The 21,200-nt window shown below is 38.6% G+C and overlaps 1 protein-coding gene across 1 annotated transcript in view; it reads left to right on the top strand.

Moving 5' to 3' along the window:
- LOC110314471 (histone H2A-Bbd type 2/3-like) overlaps positions 1–19,148 on the top strand; it is a 74,550-nt gene extending 55,402 nt beyond the window's left edge. The window contains exons 2-3 of the mRNA XM_021188803.1: positions 17,078–17,230; positions 19,032–19,148. Of these exons, the coding sequence (XP_021044462.1) occupies positions 17,078–17,230; positions 19,032–19,148 (270 nt within the window). The remainder of the gene's footprint in view (positions 1–17,077; positions 17,231–19,031) is intronic.
- The last annotated feature ends 2,052 nt before the right edge of the window (positions 19,149–21,200 follow it).

Genomic DNA, 21,200 nt, shown 5'->3' on the forward strand with positions numbered 1-21,200 from the left:
AGAGAAGAGAAGAGAAGAGAAGAGAAGAGAAGAGAAGAGAAGAGAAGAGAAGAGGAGAAGAGAAGAGAAGAGAAGAGAAGAGAAGAGAAGAGAAGAGAAGAGAAATAGAGGCCGGCCATGGCCACATGGAGATAGGGGGCAAGGGGATGGGGAGGAGGGGTGCAAGGGAGAAAGAGGCAAGAGAGAGAGGCAAGAGGAAGAGAGGAAGAGACTGAGGAAGGGGCAAGCAGTCCCTTTTATAGTAGGTCAGGCATACCTGGCTATTGCTAGGTAACTGTAGGGTAGAGTTTAGACATAATACTAACAATCATTTTGTTGATTAGAGGGAACTTCTTGATTAGAAGTATGGACTTTTGTTCAATTTCCCTTTCAGTGCTGTCTACCTTGAACCTGAGCAGGTCTTGTGCATTCTGTCAGTCTGTATGTTCATATGTGTACCAGTTCTGTTGTGTGTAAAAGGCCTTGGTTCCTTGGTATCTTCCATTCCCTCTGACTCTCAACACTTTTCCACCTCCTCTTTTGCAGTGTTCCCTGAGCTCTGAGGGCAGAGACTTGATGAGGATATCCTATTTAGGACTGAGTGTTCCAAAATCTCTCACTGTTCACACACCGTACAGCTGTCATATGATTTAAAAACATAACATTCTACTCTTGGCCTCCATGGTAACATGGCCATGTCATAATGCAAAATATATTCTTTCTAATTTTTATTTTCCTCATAATCTTTATAAAGTCTCTTCTAAAGACAACTCAAAGAAAAATTCTAATATGAAGCCATAAAAATCAATAAACAAGTAAATATACAAGGTACATAAGGAACAATTCTTGGCAAATATTCTCATTTTGAATGTAGGTAAAGGACCATTGTATATGACAAAATAATTGGTCCAAGCAAAGTCTAAAAATAGCAGACTAAACACCAAATGCAGTCATTTCATGCATTATATCTGTAGTTCTTAGTGACATTTGGATTTCAAAAGCCTTGAGCTGACCTACCCTTCCAATTCTGCTCCCTACAGTTTTATTTGGCTGCCATACCACAGTCCTACCATTGCCAACATCCTCGTAATTCTATCACAATTTAGGCTTAACCTTTAGAGTCTCTTAAAAATCCTTACAAAACTTCCTTGCAGGGAATCTGGTCCAGCCATGTATTGCCTGACCTCAGCAGTTTTCAACAAACTGTAGTAAAATCTCCTATTACTTCAGAACTCCTTACATCGTTCAGTATGAAAAATTAGAACGGTGTTGATGCTGCTGTGGTATCCTCTTGCTAGATAAGAAATAGTCTGTAGTCTGAACCATTTCTAGCATAGCTATAATAATTTTGGCAAGCTATAATGGCAAAACCTGAAAATATACTCCCCCAGAGAGTTGTTTTTTAGTAGGAAAGCTATTTAGTAGCATACTCAGTTATTCTTCAGATTAATCCATAGTATTAAAAGTCTGAGTTTCTGGTAAATTAAGCTAAAGCTTCTGTTGCTCTCATCACAGTTTTTCTCAATGCAGTATAAGTTTATTCCATAATTGTGCTAATATCTTTAACAACCATGAATAATTTTTCTGCATATGCTTTCTTCAAAGTTTTAAAGCTTGTACTTTTATACACATTAAATTTTATATTTTTGGTTGTTTCTGCTCCCATGTCACTTGCTTTTCTTTTTCACTATTAACCAGGATAAGAACAATGAATGTTAACCAGGTCACAAGGTTAGCACTATATTGTCTTGTAATTATTTTGCTAAACACTACATTTTTATTTAAATTTTGAAAACTAACATATTAATGAAGTTCCGTGTGTATCTTCATACATACTCTTGACTTCATGATCTTCCTTTCTGTTTAATTCCTCAGTCTTCCTGAAATCTCTCATTAGTTTATATCATCTGCTCAGTACTCCTATTTTGGCTTTTATATCAAATACTTTGACTTTTTTCTCCTCTCATGATCCCCATTTACAGTTTTAAGATGTACATGTTTGTATACTCCACATATATAAAATACAAACCTAGGATTAACATATAAGAGCTAAAATTTTAATTTGTCATTTTGAATCTACTTTGCTTAAATAATTTCTTCAGTTCCCATGAAATATCATGAAACAATTTTGTTTAAATTAATTTCATATAGCCATATAATGACAACTTGGTTATATGAAATTCAAATCTATATTTCACTAATTCTAAAGATTATTTTTAAATATTTTATTCATTCTTTTCTCATACAATACATCCTGACTATAGTTTCCCATTCCTCTACTCCTCCCAGTTCAGCCACTCCCCTTTCTCCCTTAGATAGATTCCTTTTTTCCCCAACCTCACCCTCAAAAAGACCAGGAATCCCAAGGGACATCAACTGAACATTGCAGAGCATAACAACATAAAAGAAAATAAGACCAGGCACAAGCCCTCACATTAAAGCTGGGCAAGACAATCTAGTAGGAGTAAAAGTGTTCCAAAACCTGGGAAGAGTGTCAGAAACATTCCCTCTTACTGTTAGGAGTGACCTCAAAACACCAAGCCAATGAACATAAGGTATATGCAGAAGACCTACAGGTTCCTTGATTGCTGCTTTTAGTCTGAGCCCCATGAGTCCAGCTTAGATGATTTTATGGAACATGCTTTCCCGGTGTCTTCAACCATTTTGGATTAAAGATTTTTTTAAAAATATTTCTACCTCATCCAGTTTTATTGAATTAAAATTAAATTAATTTAATTAATTAATTGGAGGGCCAGTTGTTTATAAACCTTAATAACAAATATAAGCTTATGCTTTCTTTTCAATCTTTAAATGAAAATGTTGGGGATTCATTCAATTACCTTACTAACTTGTTTAAAGAGTTACGAAAATATATATTATTCTATGTATGAATAGTTCAAATGTACTTAACTCCATATAGTATGAATATATTTAAAGTAAAAATAAATTAAAATCCTTTAATTTTATCTTTAACAAAAATACATTCAGAGGGAATCTATAATACTAAAACTTGAATAAATATAAAATAAACTGTTAATCCAAATTTTTCAGAAATAACATTATTGATATATTTATGATCCATTTGATAAGATTAGAAACTTTAAAAACCAACACAAGAAAATGAATATCTTAGGGAACATATAACTGAAAGACTTTTGTGGGGTGCCAGTCTCGAGAAGGTGGCACCCAAAAACCACGAATAATCTATCTTGATGTAAAAACACGAGGTAGTTTATTGGCAGAGCTCCCGGCCGATGTGTACCTCACACAGAAGATAGAGGCATCGACCATGCGGCCTGAAAGCTAGGGGTTTTTATAGGGGGAGGAGGAGGGGCTAGCAAGAATTGGTGTGGTTACCTGTGATCCTCTCATTTAAACATCAGCAGAATGACCACACATTTACAGAATGGTACGTGCAAAAGCAGGAGTGTTAGGAGACCTGAGGGGTGGGTCAGCGGAACATTTGGTTAACACATGATTCCAAAACATCAGTCCCAGGAATGTTCCAACAATGGCCTGCCTGGGTGTGCCCAGGACTGTCGCACTGTGTTCTCTGCCTCAGGCTTCCAAGCCTACAACTTTTTTCTCTGGACTTATTTGACATAAGTTACATGAATCCCAGGTCTTAAATTTCATTTCCCTTCATAACTAGAACACTGTTATAGTTTGCTTCTTCCATATCTTTAAAGGATCACATTTTGTAGCATTGTCTAAAGTTTGTAAAGTGGGAGACATTTTGAGGTGGTGTATTATTTTCTTTTCAATTGCTGTGATAAAACACCATAGCCAAGGAAAATTATTTGAAAAAAAAAAGTTTATTTGGATTTAAGGTTATAGAGGGGTAGTATTCCATCCTCACTGGGAAACATGGATATATGTTATAGGTCTGATATCAGAAACAGGAAAGTATGAGATTACACATTTTACTATAAGCAGGGAGCAGAGAGAGTGAGTTAGATATAGGGTAAAGCTATATATTTCTATAGCCCACAACCAATAAGTGACTTATATCCACACTAGGGTTACACCTTCTAAACATCTTGAGACAGTACCACCAACTAGCTTCCAAGTGTTAAAATGTCTGAGATTATGGGGTATATTTCTTATTCAAACTACCGTATTCTATTCACTGGATCCCATAGGTTCATAGATATATATATATAATAAAAACTGCATTTAATTCAATTTTAAATATCTCTATAGTATTTCAGAGTTTCAGTATTGCTCACTTCTCTTTTATAAATTCAGACAATGGCATCTCAGCTCCTTTCACAGAAAGAATTCCCTGTCATAGGAAGCCTCCTCTCATTGTCTATATAAAACATAGGAAAAGAATCTATGACTCTAAAGCCTCTAAAACAAGTACCACATGAAGCACATTCCCCAGTCTGGTTTCCAGTTTGGGATAGAATTCTGCTCCTTGAATTAATCAAAATCTTTTCCATTCACAGTGGAAGCTTAACTGGGTAGGGTCTGGCCCTGAGGATATCTCTGCCTTTATTCTAATGCAAAGCAAGTCTCTCCTTAATGACCCTAACCTCCTTAACAATTTAACCTCTCTTCAGGCAAATACTTGTGATGCAAATGTAAACTTGACTGTTTTTTTGTCTCTCTATTTTGTACTTCTTTCAGCTACAATTTATCTTTTCAACTGTCAATTTACATGAACAACATAAGTTATACATATGCCACAGATTCAATATTATACTGCCTTGATTTTTCCTTCAACAAATCATTTTGCCTATTGCTTTTAAATTTAGCCTCAAAGAATGTATTAAAATGAGGGCAGAGACAGCTGTATTCTTTTCCAGCATATCACAGGAATGGCCTCTAATCCAGTGTTGTTAATGTCCTTGCTTTCCTCTGAGATCTATTGAGTCAGGTCTCTAATATCTACTTTGCCTTCAGTGCTGTCTTCTAGGATCCTGCTAGGAAGGCCTACTCTACTGTTTATAGCATTCAACCACTTTTCTATCCCAAAGTTCTAAAGACTTCCCCATTTCACCAAAAACCAACACAGTCAGGTTCATCACAGTAACTCCCTACTCTGAGTACCAACTACTATTTTACTTTTATTTTAGTTGCTGTGATAAAGCATGATGACAATCTTAGTCACTGGTCTACTGCTGTAAAACAGGAGCTGAAAGCACTACATCTTGATTCTAAGGCAGAGAAGCAGCAAAACTAGGCAGTGTGTGGGCTTTTAAAACCTTAAAGCCCACCCCTAGTGACCAATTCTCTCCATCAAGGCCAATCCTAATCCCCATTTTGAAGATAATGCCACTCCTTGATTACTATGCAGTTAAATATGTGAGCCTGTGGGGACTGTTCTTATTCAAATATCACAACAACAAAGGCAAGTTGTAAAAAAGATTTTTTTCAGGATTTACTGTTCCCAGAAGTCAAAGAGTCCATCATGGAGAGGAAGCATGATACCAAGTGAAGCCATGAAGTCAGGATTAGGAAACTGAGAGATTACATCTTTTACTATAAACAAAAAGCAGAAAGAACTGGAGGTAGGGTAAGGCTATATATTCTCAAAGCCTGTCTTCAATGACTTACTGATTCTAGCAGGCCACACACCCTACACTTCCCCTAAACAATGCTATCAACTAGAGATAAAATATACAAATGACTTAGATTTTGGGGATATTCCTCATTCAAACCACCATAGGTGTAAATAATGGGATGTTTTATGATGTGAAGGGAATGTCCACCATATGGATTTTTGGGCCTTGTTTCTTTTTCTCTTTTTAATTTCTTGACTACTGAGGAATAAGTGATACTTTTCTTTCCTGTACTCTTACCATAAAGAATTGTCTCATAACAGGCCTTAAAGGTATCTAGGCTAATTAACTATAGCATGAAACCTTAAAAATGTAGGCCAAAATAAATAGTACCCAATTTTAAGTTGCATAATGTTGAGTTTCTCATGTATTTTGCTACCCTGAAAGAAAACTGACTGATATAATGCCCACACTATTATATTATTTATATACTAGACTCCTATGCCATGAGTAAAGATAATGTATAAGAAATATTCCCTTATGCCTTTGTCAGGAGATAAGAGAAAGAGAAGGGTAATTATTTTTGAAACAAACATTTATTCCCCATAGGAAAATGTATCTTTAAAGAATTCTCTCAGTAGAAGTAAATGTTTTGATCCATTTCTGTCCATTTCTGATTGTAGGCAATAGTAGAAAGGCTTTAGTGAGTCAACTTGAGATACTTCAGTTGCAAAAGAAACTGTGGTTCAGAGATAAGAAAAGGTTTCATTGTGCCAAGAAACACTCTTGATAGCATATTTCTGGGAAAATAGACCCACTAAAGAAAGTTCAATCAAGAGGTTATAGAACTCTAAATTTTGCTAAAGGCACCCATATAACAGTGCATAAAAAAATGAAGAGCTGTTCATAGCAGGTTTTCTCTGAGAACCAGTACTTAGGAAAGTGAAACTGTGGAAACAAAAGCAAGGGAATCTGAGAGAGTAGGGACTTTTGCTTTGTTGAAATAAAGAATTTTTTGTGCTATAATAAGATCATAGTATGAAGTAATATCTGTCTCATTCTTCAACTCCTCTATGAAGGTGGAGCCGAATCTGGTGAGTGCTTTCATGCTATGTGAAAAGAAAGTTGGTGTGGAAGGTAGAGAGTGAGAATAAGAATGAGATAGAGAAATATAGGTGAGAGAGAACAAGAAATATAACAGTGCTACACTCATCTGTAAACAACTGGAATAATTATGTTAATCCACTCATGATGACAGAAATACTATAATTTAACTACTTGAAAACAGCACTGTATTATGAATTAAATTGCCAAAATGCAAAATATGAGGAAATGTATAAATGATATATCATTTTTACCTTCACAATTAAAATCTGTGTCTTTGTCACATTCAAACACATTGATTCTATCTCAGTAGGTCTAAGTATTTTATCTTATCTAGAATTAAGTCAGAAGTTCAATAATAATAATAATAATAACTAACATACGCAATATGAGTTATCCAGAGGTACTGCTTACCCATCTGTAGACCTGTAAATTCATATCAAGATATGTTCTTTCAAACTACATTGTTGAAGTTGACATAGAATATACAATTGTATTGCAAAAAAAAAAAAAAAGTGAGGAAAAAGAATAGGTAACATGACTCAAGTAATTCCAAATTTGAACCTGGAAAATGACATTCAGATCTAAATCTGTGGGCTGATCTCAATGACTTCAATGTCAAATATTCTGTAATCTCCAGAGCAGTCACTGGGCCTACAAGATCAAAGGCAGTTCTTACTTCTTTACATTGCTAGAATCAATCTAGACAACAGCTCTCTATTTGGAGTCTTTTGTCTTTAGGCCAGAGACTTGAACTGGTGGACCTATAGCTGTGTAATCTCATGGGCTGCCTCATGTCATTTAAGCATTTTACTAGATGACTATTCTTTATGAATGCTACATTTTTTGACTCAATTAGCTATCCCCCTATTAGGAATATTATTTGATATCTCACCTTATGAGTGAAGACTCTGCCTGAGATCAAGACTATATAATGATATCTTTTGGAATGTTGTATACTCCATCATTCTACTACAGTTTAATGACTATGCATTCGCTACTGGAACAAAATCAATATCACAAAGCCATTGCAAAGTTCACTAATAGGTATTTTTGGATATACATGGGTCATGATATAAACCAGTAAGTAAAACAGTGCTGGACTGGGAGATGCCTAGGGCAAGGGATGCGGACGTTCCAATGATAGCTCTGTATAAGCCTTGATCTCAAGCTCTTAGCTTGCTGCAGAGTTGTTTAAGGACACTTCTCTATTTTACTGAATAGAGCCTGTTCTTTTCTGTGCAAAATAGCCTCTTTCATAGTCGTTATTTTGTGATAACTTTGTTTTGTTCTCAAAAGATATTATTTTAATGTTTATAAGACCAGACTGCAAGTGTTGAAAACAAAACAAAAAAAAAATTTGACTTTCAACTTAATGATGACTCCTGTCTTTGAATAATGTCTTTCCTCTTGTGTATTATTTTTATATTTATAAAAAGCTACATAGTTTCTTTAATGATTTGCCTATAATTTTTCTATCATATATCCTAGGTAATAGCTCTTCAATTCTGTGTTTTACATACCCCTAGCAATGATATGCATTTTAGCTAAGTATGTCCTTTTTAACAAGTCTGTTCTTTGATTAATATTTTCAGTACCTTGCTTACAATTTTTTCAGAGCTTTCATCAGAATTGGTTTATCAACCATACTTTTTTATCAAAATTCTTACCTTAATCATTTCCTTATTTTCTAAGAAAATTTGAACTTTTACTAAATTATTTTTCTTTCTCTTAACCTTAGCTGATCTGTCTATAATGTTCACATTCATGACAAGTTTTATGAATAATTCAAATCAAATCTATGATAGCCGCTTTTACCTTTTCAGGCATATGTTTTCCTATAACCCCGTGTTTTGGTATTAGTGTTCTGTATTATTATATTTTATTCTATCTATAACATAGTTTCAGAGTAAGAATAATTTTGGTTGGGTATATACCCATTTTACATTTCTGTATAGGATGTGTAAGATTTAGTATCTTGTTGTACCATGATATAGCACACCAAATAGCCAGCAACAGAAAGATGGAAAACATGAGTATTAGCTTTGCGCCTCAATATATGCAAAAGGAAGTGGGTTTGTCTTGTTTTTACTAGATATTTCGGGTTGCAGTATAATAATAAAGCATTTACCTATCTAAGCCAAGGTGAACCCATCTCAGGAAGTTTACCTGCTATTTTTTTTAGCATCTACTTATTGGCTGCTGACAATATTATAATTGATTTATATCTTTATGTTCCCCGCAAAAGGTTATCCATAACCTTGGGCACCTAAAATATGTAGCTTATGATTCAATCAAGATCAAAATGCCCTAAAACTAGGAAACAAAATTTTAGTAGTCTCAATTAGATGTGAAATGTATAAGAATCAAGGAAGGCATTCAGTTAAATCATCAAATATAGAGTCAAGAGAGCCCAGTATTTTTGTTTCTAAAGGTAGGAACAGAGGACTGAAATCCCATGAAATTAAAAAAAACTGTAGTTTTTCTCCCTTCTTTTGCTCGGACTTCTACCAGATTAAAACATACCCAATCACACCGGGTGCAGATTTTTATCACACTATCAATGACTCACCAATCTCCTGCAGAAACACTCTTAAAAATCATATTTTAGTACTTTTTTTTATATGTGATAAGTATTTATTGAAGAAATGAGTGTTACATTTTTATCTACCAGTTAAATCTACCCAAAGATGAAGCTGACTATACACCAGTAAAATTTAAAAAACAAAAACACACAGAACAAAAAATCCATTATTAAATGACACAAGCAAAAATGATACAATACAGATAGCTATATGCTTTCTATTTTCCTAACGCATTGCAAAGCCTCAACACAGAGCTAAAGCACCCTATTTTCTGACCCTCAGTTTTATGTCCTTCTCTCCCTCTCTGACTAAATCAGCTTACCACTCTTGCTTATATTACTGTACAGCAAAGAATCTTTCCCACATTGTTTTGTTTCCTTTGATATTTTCTTTATTTACTTTTCATATATTTTCCCCTTTCCATGTCTGCCCTTCAGAAACCCCTAGCCCATCTGCTTCCCCCTTCCTCTAGGAGGGTATTCCTCCACCTAGCCACCCACTCCCACCTTCCCACACTGGGATTCTCCTATACTGGGGCATCTAACATACTCAGGACCAAGGGCCACTCCTCCCACTGATGTCCAACAAAGGCCATCATCTGCCAAATATGCGGAGAGAGCCATGGGTCCATCCTTGGGTACACTTTGTTTGTTGGTCAAGTCCTTAGGGGATTCAGGGTGTCTGGCCAATTGACACTGTTTACTATACACCAGTAAAATTATATATATATATATATATATATATATATATATATATATATATATATATATATATATATCCCTCAGCTTCATCAGTCCTTTCTACAACTCCTCCATCAGGGACCCCACAATCAGCCCAATGGTTGGCTGTAAGCATCCACCTCTGTATTTGTCAGGCTCTGGAAAAGCCTCTCAGGAGATAGCCATATCAATCTCTAGTCAGCAAGAACTTCCCTGCATCCACAACAGTATCTGGGTTCTGCAAGAGTATATGGGATGGATCCCCAGGTGGAGTAGTCTCTGGAATTGCTCTTCCTTCACTTTCAGCTCCACACTATGTTTCCCTATTTCCTCCTGTGCTTATTTTGTTTTACCTTCTAAGAAGCACTAAAGCATCCACCTTTTGGTCTTCCTTCTTCTTGGGTTTCATATAGTGTGTGTATTGTATGTTGGGTATTCAGAACTTTTAAGCTAATATCCACTTGTCAGTGAATGCATACCATGTGTGTTCTTTTGTGACTGAGTCACCTTACTCAGGATGATATTTTCAAGTTCTATCCATTTGCCTGTGAATTTCATGAAGTCATTTTTTAAATAATTGGGTAGAATTCCACTGTGTAAATGTACCACATTTTCTGTATCCGTTCCTCTGTTGGGTTGTTTCCAGCCTCTGGCTGTTATAAATATGGCTGTTATGAACACAGTGCAGCATCTGTACTTATTACACGTTGGACTATCTTCTGGGTATATATATGCCCAGGAGTGGTATAGCTGTGTTGACTTTTCTGAGGAACCACCAGACTGATTTCCAGAATGGTTGTACCAGGTTGCAATCCCACTAGAAATTGAGGAGTGTTCCCTGTTCTCCAGATTCTCCCCAACATCTGCTATCACCTGAGATTTTTATCTTAGCAGTTCTTACTGGTGTGTTGTAGAACTTCAGCTTTGTTTTGATTTGTATTTCCCTGATGACTAAGGATATTGAATATTTCTTTATGTGCCTCTCAGTCATTTAAGATTCCTCAGTTGAGAATTCTTTGTTTATCTCTGTTCCCTATATTTTAATATGGTTATTTGGTTCTCTGGAAACTAAAATCTTGAGATCTTTGTGTATATTGGATATTAATCCTCAACTGGATGAAGGATTGGTAAAGATCTTTTCCCAATCTGTTGGTTGCCTTTTTGTCTTATTGACAATGTCATTTGCCTTACAGAAACGTTGCAATTTTATGGGGTCCCATTCATCGATTCTTGATCTTAGATCATAAGCCATTGGTGTTCTCTTCAGGAATATTTCCCCTGTACCCATGTGCTCACAACTTTTCTCCACTTTCTCTTCTATTGCATTAAGTGTATCTGGTTTATATGTGGAGGTCCTTGATCCACTTGTACTTGAGATTTATACAGTGATATAAGAATGGATCAAATTGCATTCTTCTTCATGTTGACCACCAGCTGAAACAGCACCCTTTGTTGAAAATGCAGTCTTTCTACTGGATGGTTTTAGCTCCTTTGTCAAAGTTAAAGTGACCATGGGAGCATGGGTTCATTTCTGAGTCTTCAATTCTATTCCATTCATATACCTTCCTGTCAGTGTACCAATACAATGCATTTTTATAATTATTTCTCTGTACAGCCTGAGGTCAGGGATGGTGATTTCCCCCAGAAGTTCTTTTATTGTTGAGAATAGTTTTCACTATCCATCATTTTTTTGTTATTCTAAATGAATATGAGAATTGTTCTTTCTAACTCTATGAAAAATTGATTTGGAATTTTGATGGGGATTACACTGATTCTCTAGATTGCCTTCTGCAAAATGACAATTTTTACTATATTAATCCTGCCTGTCCATGAGCATGGGAGGTCTTTCCATCTTCTGGGGTCATCTTTGATTTCTTTCTTCAGAGACTTGATGTTCTTATACTGATTTTTCACTTGGTTGGTTAGAGACACACCAAGTTATTTATATTGTTTTTGACTATTGTGAAGGGTGTTGTTTCCCTAATTTCTTTCTAAGCCAGATTATCCTTTGAGTATAGGAAGGCTACTGATTTTTTTTTTTTTTGAGTTAATTTTATTTCTTGCCCCTTTGCTGAATTTGCTTATCAGCTGTAGGAGTTCTCTGGTGGAATTTTTGGAGTCATGTAAGTATACTATCATATTATCTATAAATAGTTTTCTTTCCAATTTGTATCCCTTTGACTTCCTTTAGCTGTATAATTGCTGTAGCGAGAACTTCAAGTACTGTGTTGAATAGATAGTGAGAGAGTGGGCAGCCTTGTCTACTCCCTGATTTTAGTGGGACTGCATCAATTTTTGCTTAATTTAGTTTCCTTTATATTGCTTTTACTGTGTTTAGGTATGGGCCTTAAGTCGTGATCTTTCCAATACTTTTAACATGAAGGGATATTAAATTTTGTCAAATGCTTTTTCAGCATGTGACAAAATGATCATGTAGTCTTTCTCTTTGAGTTTATGTAGTGGGGTACATTGATATAGTGGATTACATTGATGGATTTTCATATATTGTATCATTCCTTCATCCCTGGGATGAATCCTACATGATCATGATGAATGATCATTTTGATGTGTTCTTGGATTTTGATTGTGTTTCTTTGGATTCTTGGTTTGTGAGAATTTTATTGGGTATTTTTACATTGATATTCGTAAGTGAAATTGGTCTGAAATTCTCTATCTTTGTTTGGTCTTTAGTGGTTTTGGTATCAGCATAACTGTGGCTTCATAGAATGAATTGCATAGTGTTTCTTCTGTTTCTGTTCTGTAGAGTAGTTTGAAGTATTCGTATTATGTCTTCTTTGAAGGTCTGATAGAATTCTGCACCATACCCATCTGGTCCTAGGCATATTTTGGGTGGATGATTTTTATTCAATGCTTCTACTTCTTTGGGAGTTATGGGACTGTTTAGATGGTTTATCTGATCCTGATTCAACCTTGTTATTTGGTATCTGTCTAGAAAATTGTCGCTTTCATCCAGATTTTCTAGTTTTTTTGTTTGTTTGTTTGTTTTTCTGAGTACAGGCCTTTGTAGTAGGATGTGATGATTTTTTGTAGTTCACAGTTTCTATTGTTATATCTCCCTTTTAATTTCTGATTTTGTTAATTTGGGTACTATCTTTGTGCCCTCTGGTTAGTCAGGCAAAGCGTTTATCTCTCTTCTTGATTTTCTCAAAGAATCAGTTCCTGATATTGTTGATTCTTTGTATAGTTCTTTTTGATTCCACTTGGTTTATTTAAGCCCTGAATTTGATTATTTTTTTCTATCTACTCCTCTTGGGTATACTTGCTTCTTTGTGTTCAAGAACTCTCAGGTGTGTTATTAAGCTGTGTATGCTCTCTCCATTTGTTTTTTGGAAGTAATCAGAGTTATGAGTTTTCCTCTTTGCATTGCTTTCCTTGTGCCCCATAAGTTTGGATATGTTGTGTCTTCATTTTCATTAAATTTTAAAATGTCTTTAATTTATTTCTTTATTTCTCCCTTGACAATGTTATCACTGAGTAGGATGTTGTTCAGCTTCCATGAGTATGTGGGCTTCCTGTTGTTTTTGTTGCTGTTGAAGACCAGCCTTAATCTGTGGTGATCAAACAGGTTGCATGGGATTATTTCAATCTTCTTGTAACTGTTGAGGACTATTTTCTGACCAATTATGTGGTCAGTTTTGGAAAAGTTAACATGAGGTGCTGAGAAGAAGGTATATTCTTTTGATTTAAGATGAAATATGCTATAGATATCTGTTAAAACCTTTTGGTCCATAACTTGTGTTAGTTTTACTGTGTCTTTGTTTACTTTGTGTTTCCATGATCTGTCTGTTGTTGAGAGAGCAGTGTTGAAGTCTCCCACTATTATTGTGTGAGGTGCAATATATTCTTTGAGCTTTAGTAAAGATTCTTTCATGAATGTAAGTGCCCTTTCATTTGAAGCATAAATTTCAGAATTGAGAGTTCTTCTTCATATATTTTTTTCCTTTGATGAGTATGAATTATCCTTCCTTATCTTTTTTGATAACCTTTCTTTGAAATCAATTTTATTTGATATTAAAATGGCTACTCCAAATTGTTTCTTGGTACAATTTAATTGATTTTTAGCCCTTTATTATGAGGTAGTATCTGTCTTTGACACTGAGGTGTGTTTCCTGTATGCAGAAAAATGCTGGGTCCTTTTTATGTATTCAGTCTGTTTTTTGAGAGTGACCCTGTTTCAAGGTTAATTAACTGCCTTGTTGGGCATAAGTGCTTACTTACGATGTCTTGGACTTAGTGGAAAAGTACGGGCTTAGCTGAGATTTCTGTGGGAAAAATTGAGGCCTCTGTAGGAAAGTAGTAACCCCCTTAAGAACAAATAGTTATAGATCTTGCAGACAGGTACCTAGCAACCCACTCTGTTCTGTTCCTCCTGCTGAACTTTTTACCTAGCCAATATCCTGCTTTTGGGAACAGGTGTGTTTCCCCAGAAACAAAGTGATTCTGAGTCATCCCCCTCCCCATAACCTGCTTCTATGGATATAAAACCTGCCTGGTAAAAAATAAAAATTTGTCAGCTTGATCAGATATTTTTTGACTTGTTGTCTGTTCTTTGTGGTTCTTGTCCCCCATTATTGCCACAGGTGGTTCCTCAGACCCTGATCTTCTGTCCCACGGGTTGGGACATCTGTTAGTCTATATCTTTTTACTGGGTAACTGAATCTGGTGATGTTAAGAGATATTGAGGATTAGTGATTTCTGATTCCTGTTATGTTGTTAGAGGTGGAATTATGTTTGTGTGGCTATCTTCTTTTGGGTTTGTTGAAAGATTACTTTCTTGCTTTTTATAGGGTAAAGTTTCCTTCCATGTGTCTGAGTTTTACATCTATTATCTTTTGTAGGGCTGTATTTGTAGAAAGATATTGTGTAAATTTGGTTTTGTCATGGAATATCTTGGTTTCTCCATCTATGGCAATTGAGAGTTTTGTTGGGTACAGAAGTCTGGGCTAGCATTAGTGTTCTCTTAGAGTCTGTATAACATCTGCCCAGGCTCTTCTCTTCCCCATCCCTTTTCCTCTCTTCCTCTTCATCCTCTTCTCCTCTTCTCTTCTCTTTCTCCTCTTTCTCTCTCTCCTCTTCTTTATCCTTCTACCCCCTTCGCCGCCCTCCCCATTCCTGCATAATAATAAAGCTCTCATACATGGAATCACCTTGGCGTGGTCTGCTGTTTGATTTATCTGCCCAAAATATAAAATTGGTACCAAAACCTGGGATTGTATTAAGTGGAAAAGCCAGCAGCCACCAGCATCTGGTGTGCCTGAGGGGCACCCAGTGGACGCAGTGGCAGGCACAGAACACGCCATCCACGGTAAGATTCTCACTGCCTTGCAGCCGTGCATGCACACTAACTCTCCTCACAGTGGCTTGCAACTTTCCCTCCTCCCTCTGAGCCAGAACTCTTGGCGACCCCACCTCCCCTTGTGTTTTAAATCCCAGTCAAAAGGGATTAATTGCTACTAAGACTTTACTCCAAGAGTAATGCCGGAGAATTGATTGGGGCTTAAGCAAAGGCCTAAGCGGGGGAGGGAGGAGGAGCACGACCACCAGCCATTTCCATCACATGAATCACCACTGTCCCGGGGCACAGAAACTTTAAATCAAGTGAGCTGTGCCACTTCTATGTTCCCATTTTACAGGTTCACTAAAAACTTTCATGCAGACACCGGCATACTATTGGCAGGGCCTGTCAGCTGGGACTAGCCTAGAATTCACAGAACAGAGCCTGGCCAGCTCTGCCCAAGAACTGAGGGGTTACTGACAGAGCCATATATAAAAGAGACACCACCCATCTGGATCTTTCTCCACTGCACTTTCCATACAGGCCCTAGCGGGTCGGCTGAAATCCCTGGCCAGGGTAGAGCACTTTGCACAGTAAGTCCAGGACATACTGGGTAGCCACTAGAGGTCCTCATGATGACTTGGGCACTCTAGCCTGGCTGATTTCCTTTACGGTTTCTGAGTTGTTTTCAGGATGCTGGTAGAACATACCAGGAACGTCCAGAGCATGGGCAACCACGTGTCCTCAGATGTACCCCAGATACACCTCTGGAATGTCTCCTAGAAAACCTTGAGTCCTTAAGGTTCATGCCTCCTTTGAAGGCATCAAAATTGATATTCCTTGGAAATAAGGTCTGGATCCAGTTGTTTTAAGGATCCTAATACATACTGCCAGCGAACCAGTAAATGGGAAGAGGTTACCTATGCAAAATCTTTCACCTATCTCCATTCCAATCTTGCTATGTGCTCTTCCTGCTCTCCAAATCAACTCCTGTTAGCCATGAACCCTGCTAGACAATACTACGATACTGGACCCAGCATATAAACAACCTCCTTTCTGCTATAGGCCTACTTCTGTGCTGTCTAGAACCCACACTGCTACTTCGACTTCCCAACACTGAGACTACTCAGGGCCTGTCACCCCCACCTCTCTCCCTCCTTCTGCACTGAGTGCAGACCCCTCTAAGTGTTCTACTTTGGCACCCACCTTCACACCACCTATTACTTGCTCTAAGGCCATGACCAAAACCCCAAGCTCTCAACCCCTATAAAAATCTGACCCAGCGACTGTCCTTCCCTTAAGGGAGGTTGTGGGGGTAGAGGGTAGATTGTCTAGTCAGAGTGCACGTCCCCTTCTCACTGAGTAAACTCACTCAGATAGAGAAGAGATTGGGATCCTATACTTCTAATCCTTCTGCCTTTATCAAAGAATTTCAGTATATCACTCAGTCATACTTACTAACAATTTGCTTCTCGAGGAACGCAAGTGAGTTTGGGAACAAGCAATAGCGCATGCAGATGAGATTCACCAAACAGAGTACATTCAATCAGAGCGGAGACAGTGCCTGACCTGGATCCTCAATGAAATTATAATTCCACAGGTGGTATTCTAGCCAGGGACAGGTTTGTTATATGTCTTTTGGCACATCTGAGAAAAGCAGCTTTAAAGCTGCTAAATTTTGACAAACTTTAAAAGGTTATCCAAGATAAACAGGAAAATCCATCTCAGTATTTAGAACGCCTTAAAGGTGCTTTATTGCAGTATACCAATGTGGACCCTGAGAACCCAGAGGGTAAACAGCTCTTAATGACTCACTTCTTTTCCCAGAGCTTCCCCTACAAAAAGGCTAAACTTAAAAAATTGGAGAAGGGACCCCTGACTCCACAGGCAGAAGTCCTGGCACTGGCCTTCAAAGTGAGTGGGAAAGATGAGAGTCCGCAAGCAGAAGTACAACATGATGGCAAAGGCTGTCCTACCAGTCCCAGCTGCCACCCTGAGCTCATGGTCCTCTACCCAGAGACCACCGGGCACCTGTTACAGGTGTGGTTGACAAGGCCATTGGGCCAAAGCCTGCCCCAATCCTCACAAGCTAAGGGGGCCATGCCCTAAGTGCCATCAAGAAGGACATTAGGCTGTTGATTGCCCCCATTTTATGGAAAATAGGGGGCACATCACTCCCAGATAACCATCCAACCGATCTCCTAGGCTTGGCTATGGCCGACTGACGAGGCCCAGGCTCCTCTGACCCAACCACTGCCATCACGAACAGAGACCTTAGGGTAGATATCATGGTCTGTGGGCAGCCCATCTCTTTCCTCTTGGCCACTGGAGTAACTTACCAGGTCCTAACAGAGTTTTGGGGGCCCGCATCTCCCTCTTATTTTACTATTGTCAGGGTAGGAGGACAACATTATTATCCATATCATACCCCACCACTTAATTGCATTTTTAGGGGTGTACCTCTCACCCATTCCTTTTTGGTAGTGCCCACATGTCCTCTACCCTAATTGGGAAGAGACCTCCTATCTAGGCTGGGAGCCTCTATCTCTTTTGCTTCCCGCATTCACCTGAACTAAAGATCACTAGAGGTTCCTCTGCTCCTTCTTTTAGCCAGCCAACCTACTAACAATACCGTGTCATTCCCTTTACCAGCCTCACAGGTAGATGTCTGATTTTGGGACATCCAGAACCCCTCTGTTGCTAAACACCATTTACCTGTTGACATCCAATTGTTGGACCCTACCAGGTATATTACCCAGGCTCAATGCCCCCTCTCTCCAGAGTCTCAGGGAACTCAAGCTGATCATCTCTGACCTGTTGAGAAAAAACTCCTTTGCCCTACCTCTTCTCCCTTTAATACCCCTGTACTGGCAGTAAAATAAAAACCCAATGGTGCCTATCCTTTAGTCCAGGATCTCAGATATATTAACTCTACAGTGGTGCCTCTTCACCCGGTTGTGACTAACCTCTACATACTTCTTTNTACTATCCCCTCAAGTACTTCACACTTCTCAGTTCTAGACCTTAAGGATGTATTTTTCTCTATTCCTCTAGATGTCCAGTCACAAAACATTTGCTTTTACCTGGACAGATCCTGATATCCACTCTTCTACCCAACTGACCTGGACTGTCTTACCTCAGGGATTCCGGAATAGGCCACACCTATTTGGACAGGCCTTGGCTTCTGACCTATTATGTCCTTCTCTGTAGTCCCTCTTTAAAAATCAGCCAGACTGACACTGTGGCTCTTCTGAATTTCCTTTCTAATCGTGGCTACAGGGTCTCATCCTCTAAACTCCAACTGTGCACTCTTCAGGTTACCTATTTGGGACTAATAATCACCCCAACCCATAAGGCTATTACATTAGACAGAAAGAATCTGATTCAGTCTCTAACTGTTCCATTGACAAAAGAAGAAATTTTTTCCTTTCTAGGAATAGCCAGTTTTTTACATTCCTGGGTCCTTTCCTTTTCCCTTCTTTCTAGCCCTCTATACAAAGCCTAGTCCTAGTCCACAAACCTCTTTTAAAACCTGTTACCAAGTTCTTTCAAAGACTCCAACAGGCCCTCCTTAGCCACCCCCCCCCCAGCTTTACATCTTCCTGACCTGACTCATCCTTTTTCTCTCTATGTAACAGAAAAGGAGGGATTTGCCCTTGGAGCCTTGGGCCAACAAATAGGACATTCTTTTGCACCTATGGTATACCCATCAAAGAAGATAGACCTAACCATTCAGGGATGGGCACCCTGTAGTTGCACTTTAGCAGCCCCTGAACTCCTTATTTGAGAATCAGAAAGAATTAACTGCTCCTTTAAAACTACTCTTGTTAAACTGTCACAGGAGCTTCATCTTGACTGGGTAAAGCTCCTGCCCCTGCTCTTTTCTGACTGTGAACTCTCCCCAAGCGAACTCTCCTCATCTCAACTTTTGAACTCATATATGGACGCCCAGTCCTAACTCCTGGCTTCTTGCCCAAGCGCTCTCCCCTTCCAGATCATTTGCTTAACCCATTACTCTCTCATCTTCGCTCTCTCCTATGGAACTTTGTTGACCATCATCTACCTTGACCACACTCTGTTTCCTGCCCATTACCTCTTAATATTGGAGACCAACTCCTCTTATCTCCTCCAGGTCACCAACCTTCACCTCTCTCTCCAAAGTGACAGGGTCCTTTTTAAGATAATCCTCGTAACTCCTACAGCTGCTAAACTCAAGGGACTCTCTCATTGGGTCCACCTGTTCCACCTAAAATCCTTCTTTCCCCCACCTAAAGATGATTCTTCTTCATACACATCAACCCTAACAGGACCGTGCTCCATTAAGCTCCAGAAGACATCAAGACCACCAGTGTTGTCTCATCCTAAAAAATGAGGCTTCATTTCAACAGCCAAACCCGACCTCGCTGGATGAGACACTGGATTAGTTGTGGCCTTTTCATCTTTTCTCTGCTGTTCATTTCCATCAAGGGTAGTCCTTATGTCTGGAGATTCGAAGTTTGAGAAATGCCTGCTAACAACAAGCAGGCTTTCCAAATAGGATCAGGAAACTNTTCCATAGCTGGGTGCCAGGAACTGATCCAGATTGCCATCGTCCCTATATCTGTTATTACATCTGCATATTATGACCTTTATACCTATTTTCTCTTTGACCAGACAAAAGATCATTGCAAAAAATGGCCAGACATGTATGGGGGCTACCCATTCTGGTCTTGTGAGATACACATGCTAGGGACATGGATTAATCACTTCTATTGATTCTGCAAGACACTCTTCCTCTACATTCGAGACCCATGGGATCCCAGGTGGGAATAGGAGTTNGTACTTCACACTTCTCAGTTCTAGACCTTAAGGATGTATTTTTCTCTATTCCTCTAGATGTCCAGTCACAAAACATTTGCTTTTACCTGGACAGATCCTGATATCCACTCTTCTACCCAACTGACCTGGACTGTCTTACCTCAGGGATTCCGGAATAGGCCACACCTATTTGGACAGGCCTTGGCTTCTGACCTATTATGTCCTTCTCTGTAGTCCCTCTTTAAAAATCAGCCAGACTGACACTGTGGCTCTTCTGAATTTCCTTTCTAATCGTGGCTACAGGGTCTCATCCTCTAAACTCCAACTGTGCACTCTTCAGGTTACCTATTTGGGACTAATAATCACCCCAACCCATAAGGCTATTACATTAGACAGAAAGAATCTGATTCAGTCTCTAACTGTTCCATTGACAAAAGAAGAAATTTTTTCCTTTCTAGGAATAGCCAGTTTTTTACATTCCTGGGTCCTTTCCTTTTCCCTTCTTTCTAGCCCTCTATACAAAGCCTAGTCCTAGTCCACAAACCTCTTTTAAAACCTGTTACCAAGTTCTTTCAAAGACTCCAACAGGCCCTCCTTAGCCACCCCCCCCCCAGCTTTACATCTTCCTGACCTGACTCATCCTTTTTCTCTCTATGTAACAGAAAAGGAGGGATTTGCCCTTGGAGCCTTGGGCCAACAAATAGGACATTCTTTTGCACCTATGGTATACCCATCAAAGAAGATAGACCTAACCATTCAGGGATGGGCACCCTGTAGTTGCACTTTAGCAGCCCCTGAACTCCTTATTTGAGAATCAGAAAGAATTAACTGCTCCTTTAAAACTACTCTTGTTAAACTGTCACAGGAGCTTCATCTTGACTGGGTAAAGCTCCTGCCCCTGCTCTTTTCTGACTGTGAACTCTCCCCAAGCGAACTCTCCTCATCTCAACTTTTGAACTCATATATGGACGCCCAGTCCTAACTCCTGGCTTCTTGCCCAAGCGCTCTCCCCTTCCAGATCATTTGCTTAACCCATTACTCTCTCATCTTCGCTCTCTCCTATGGAACTTTGTTGACCATCATCTACCTTGACCACACTCTGTTTCCTGCCCATTACCTCTTAATATTGGAGACCAACTCCTCTTATCTCCTCCAGGTCACCAACCTTCACCTCTCTCTCCAAAGTGACAGGGTCCTTTTTAAGATAATCCTC

The sequence above is a fragment of the Mus pahari genome, chromosome X (genome assembly GCF_900095145.1).
Source record: "Mus pahari chromosome X, PAHARI_EIJ_v1.1, whole genome shotgun sequence".
NCBI lineage: Eukaryota > Metazoa > Chordata > Mammalia > Rodentia > Muridae > Mus > Mus pahari.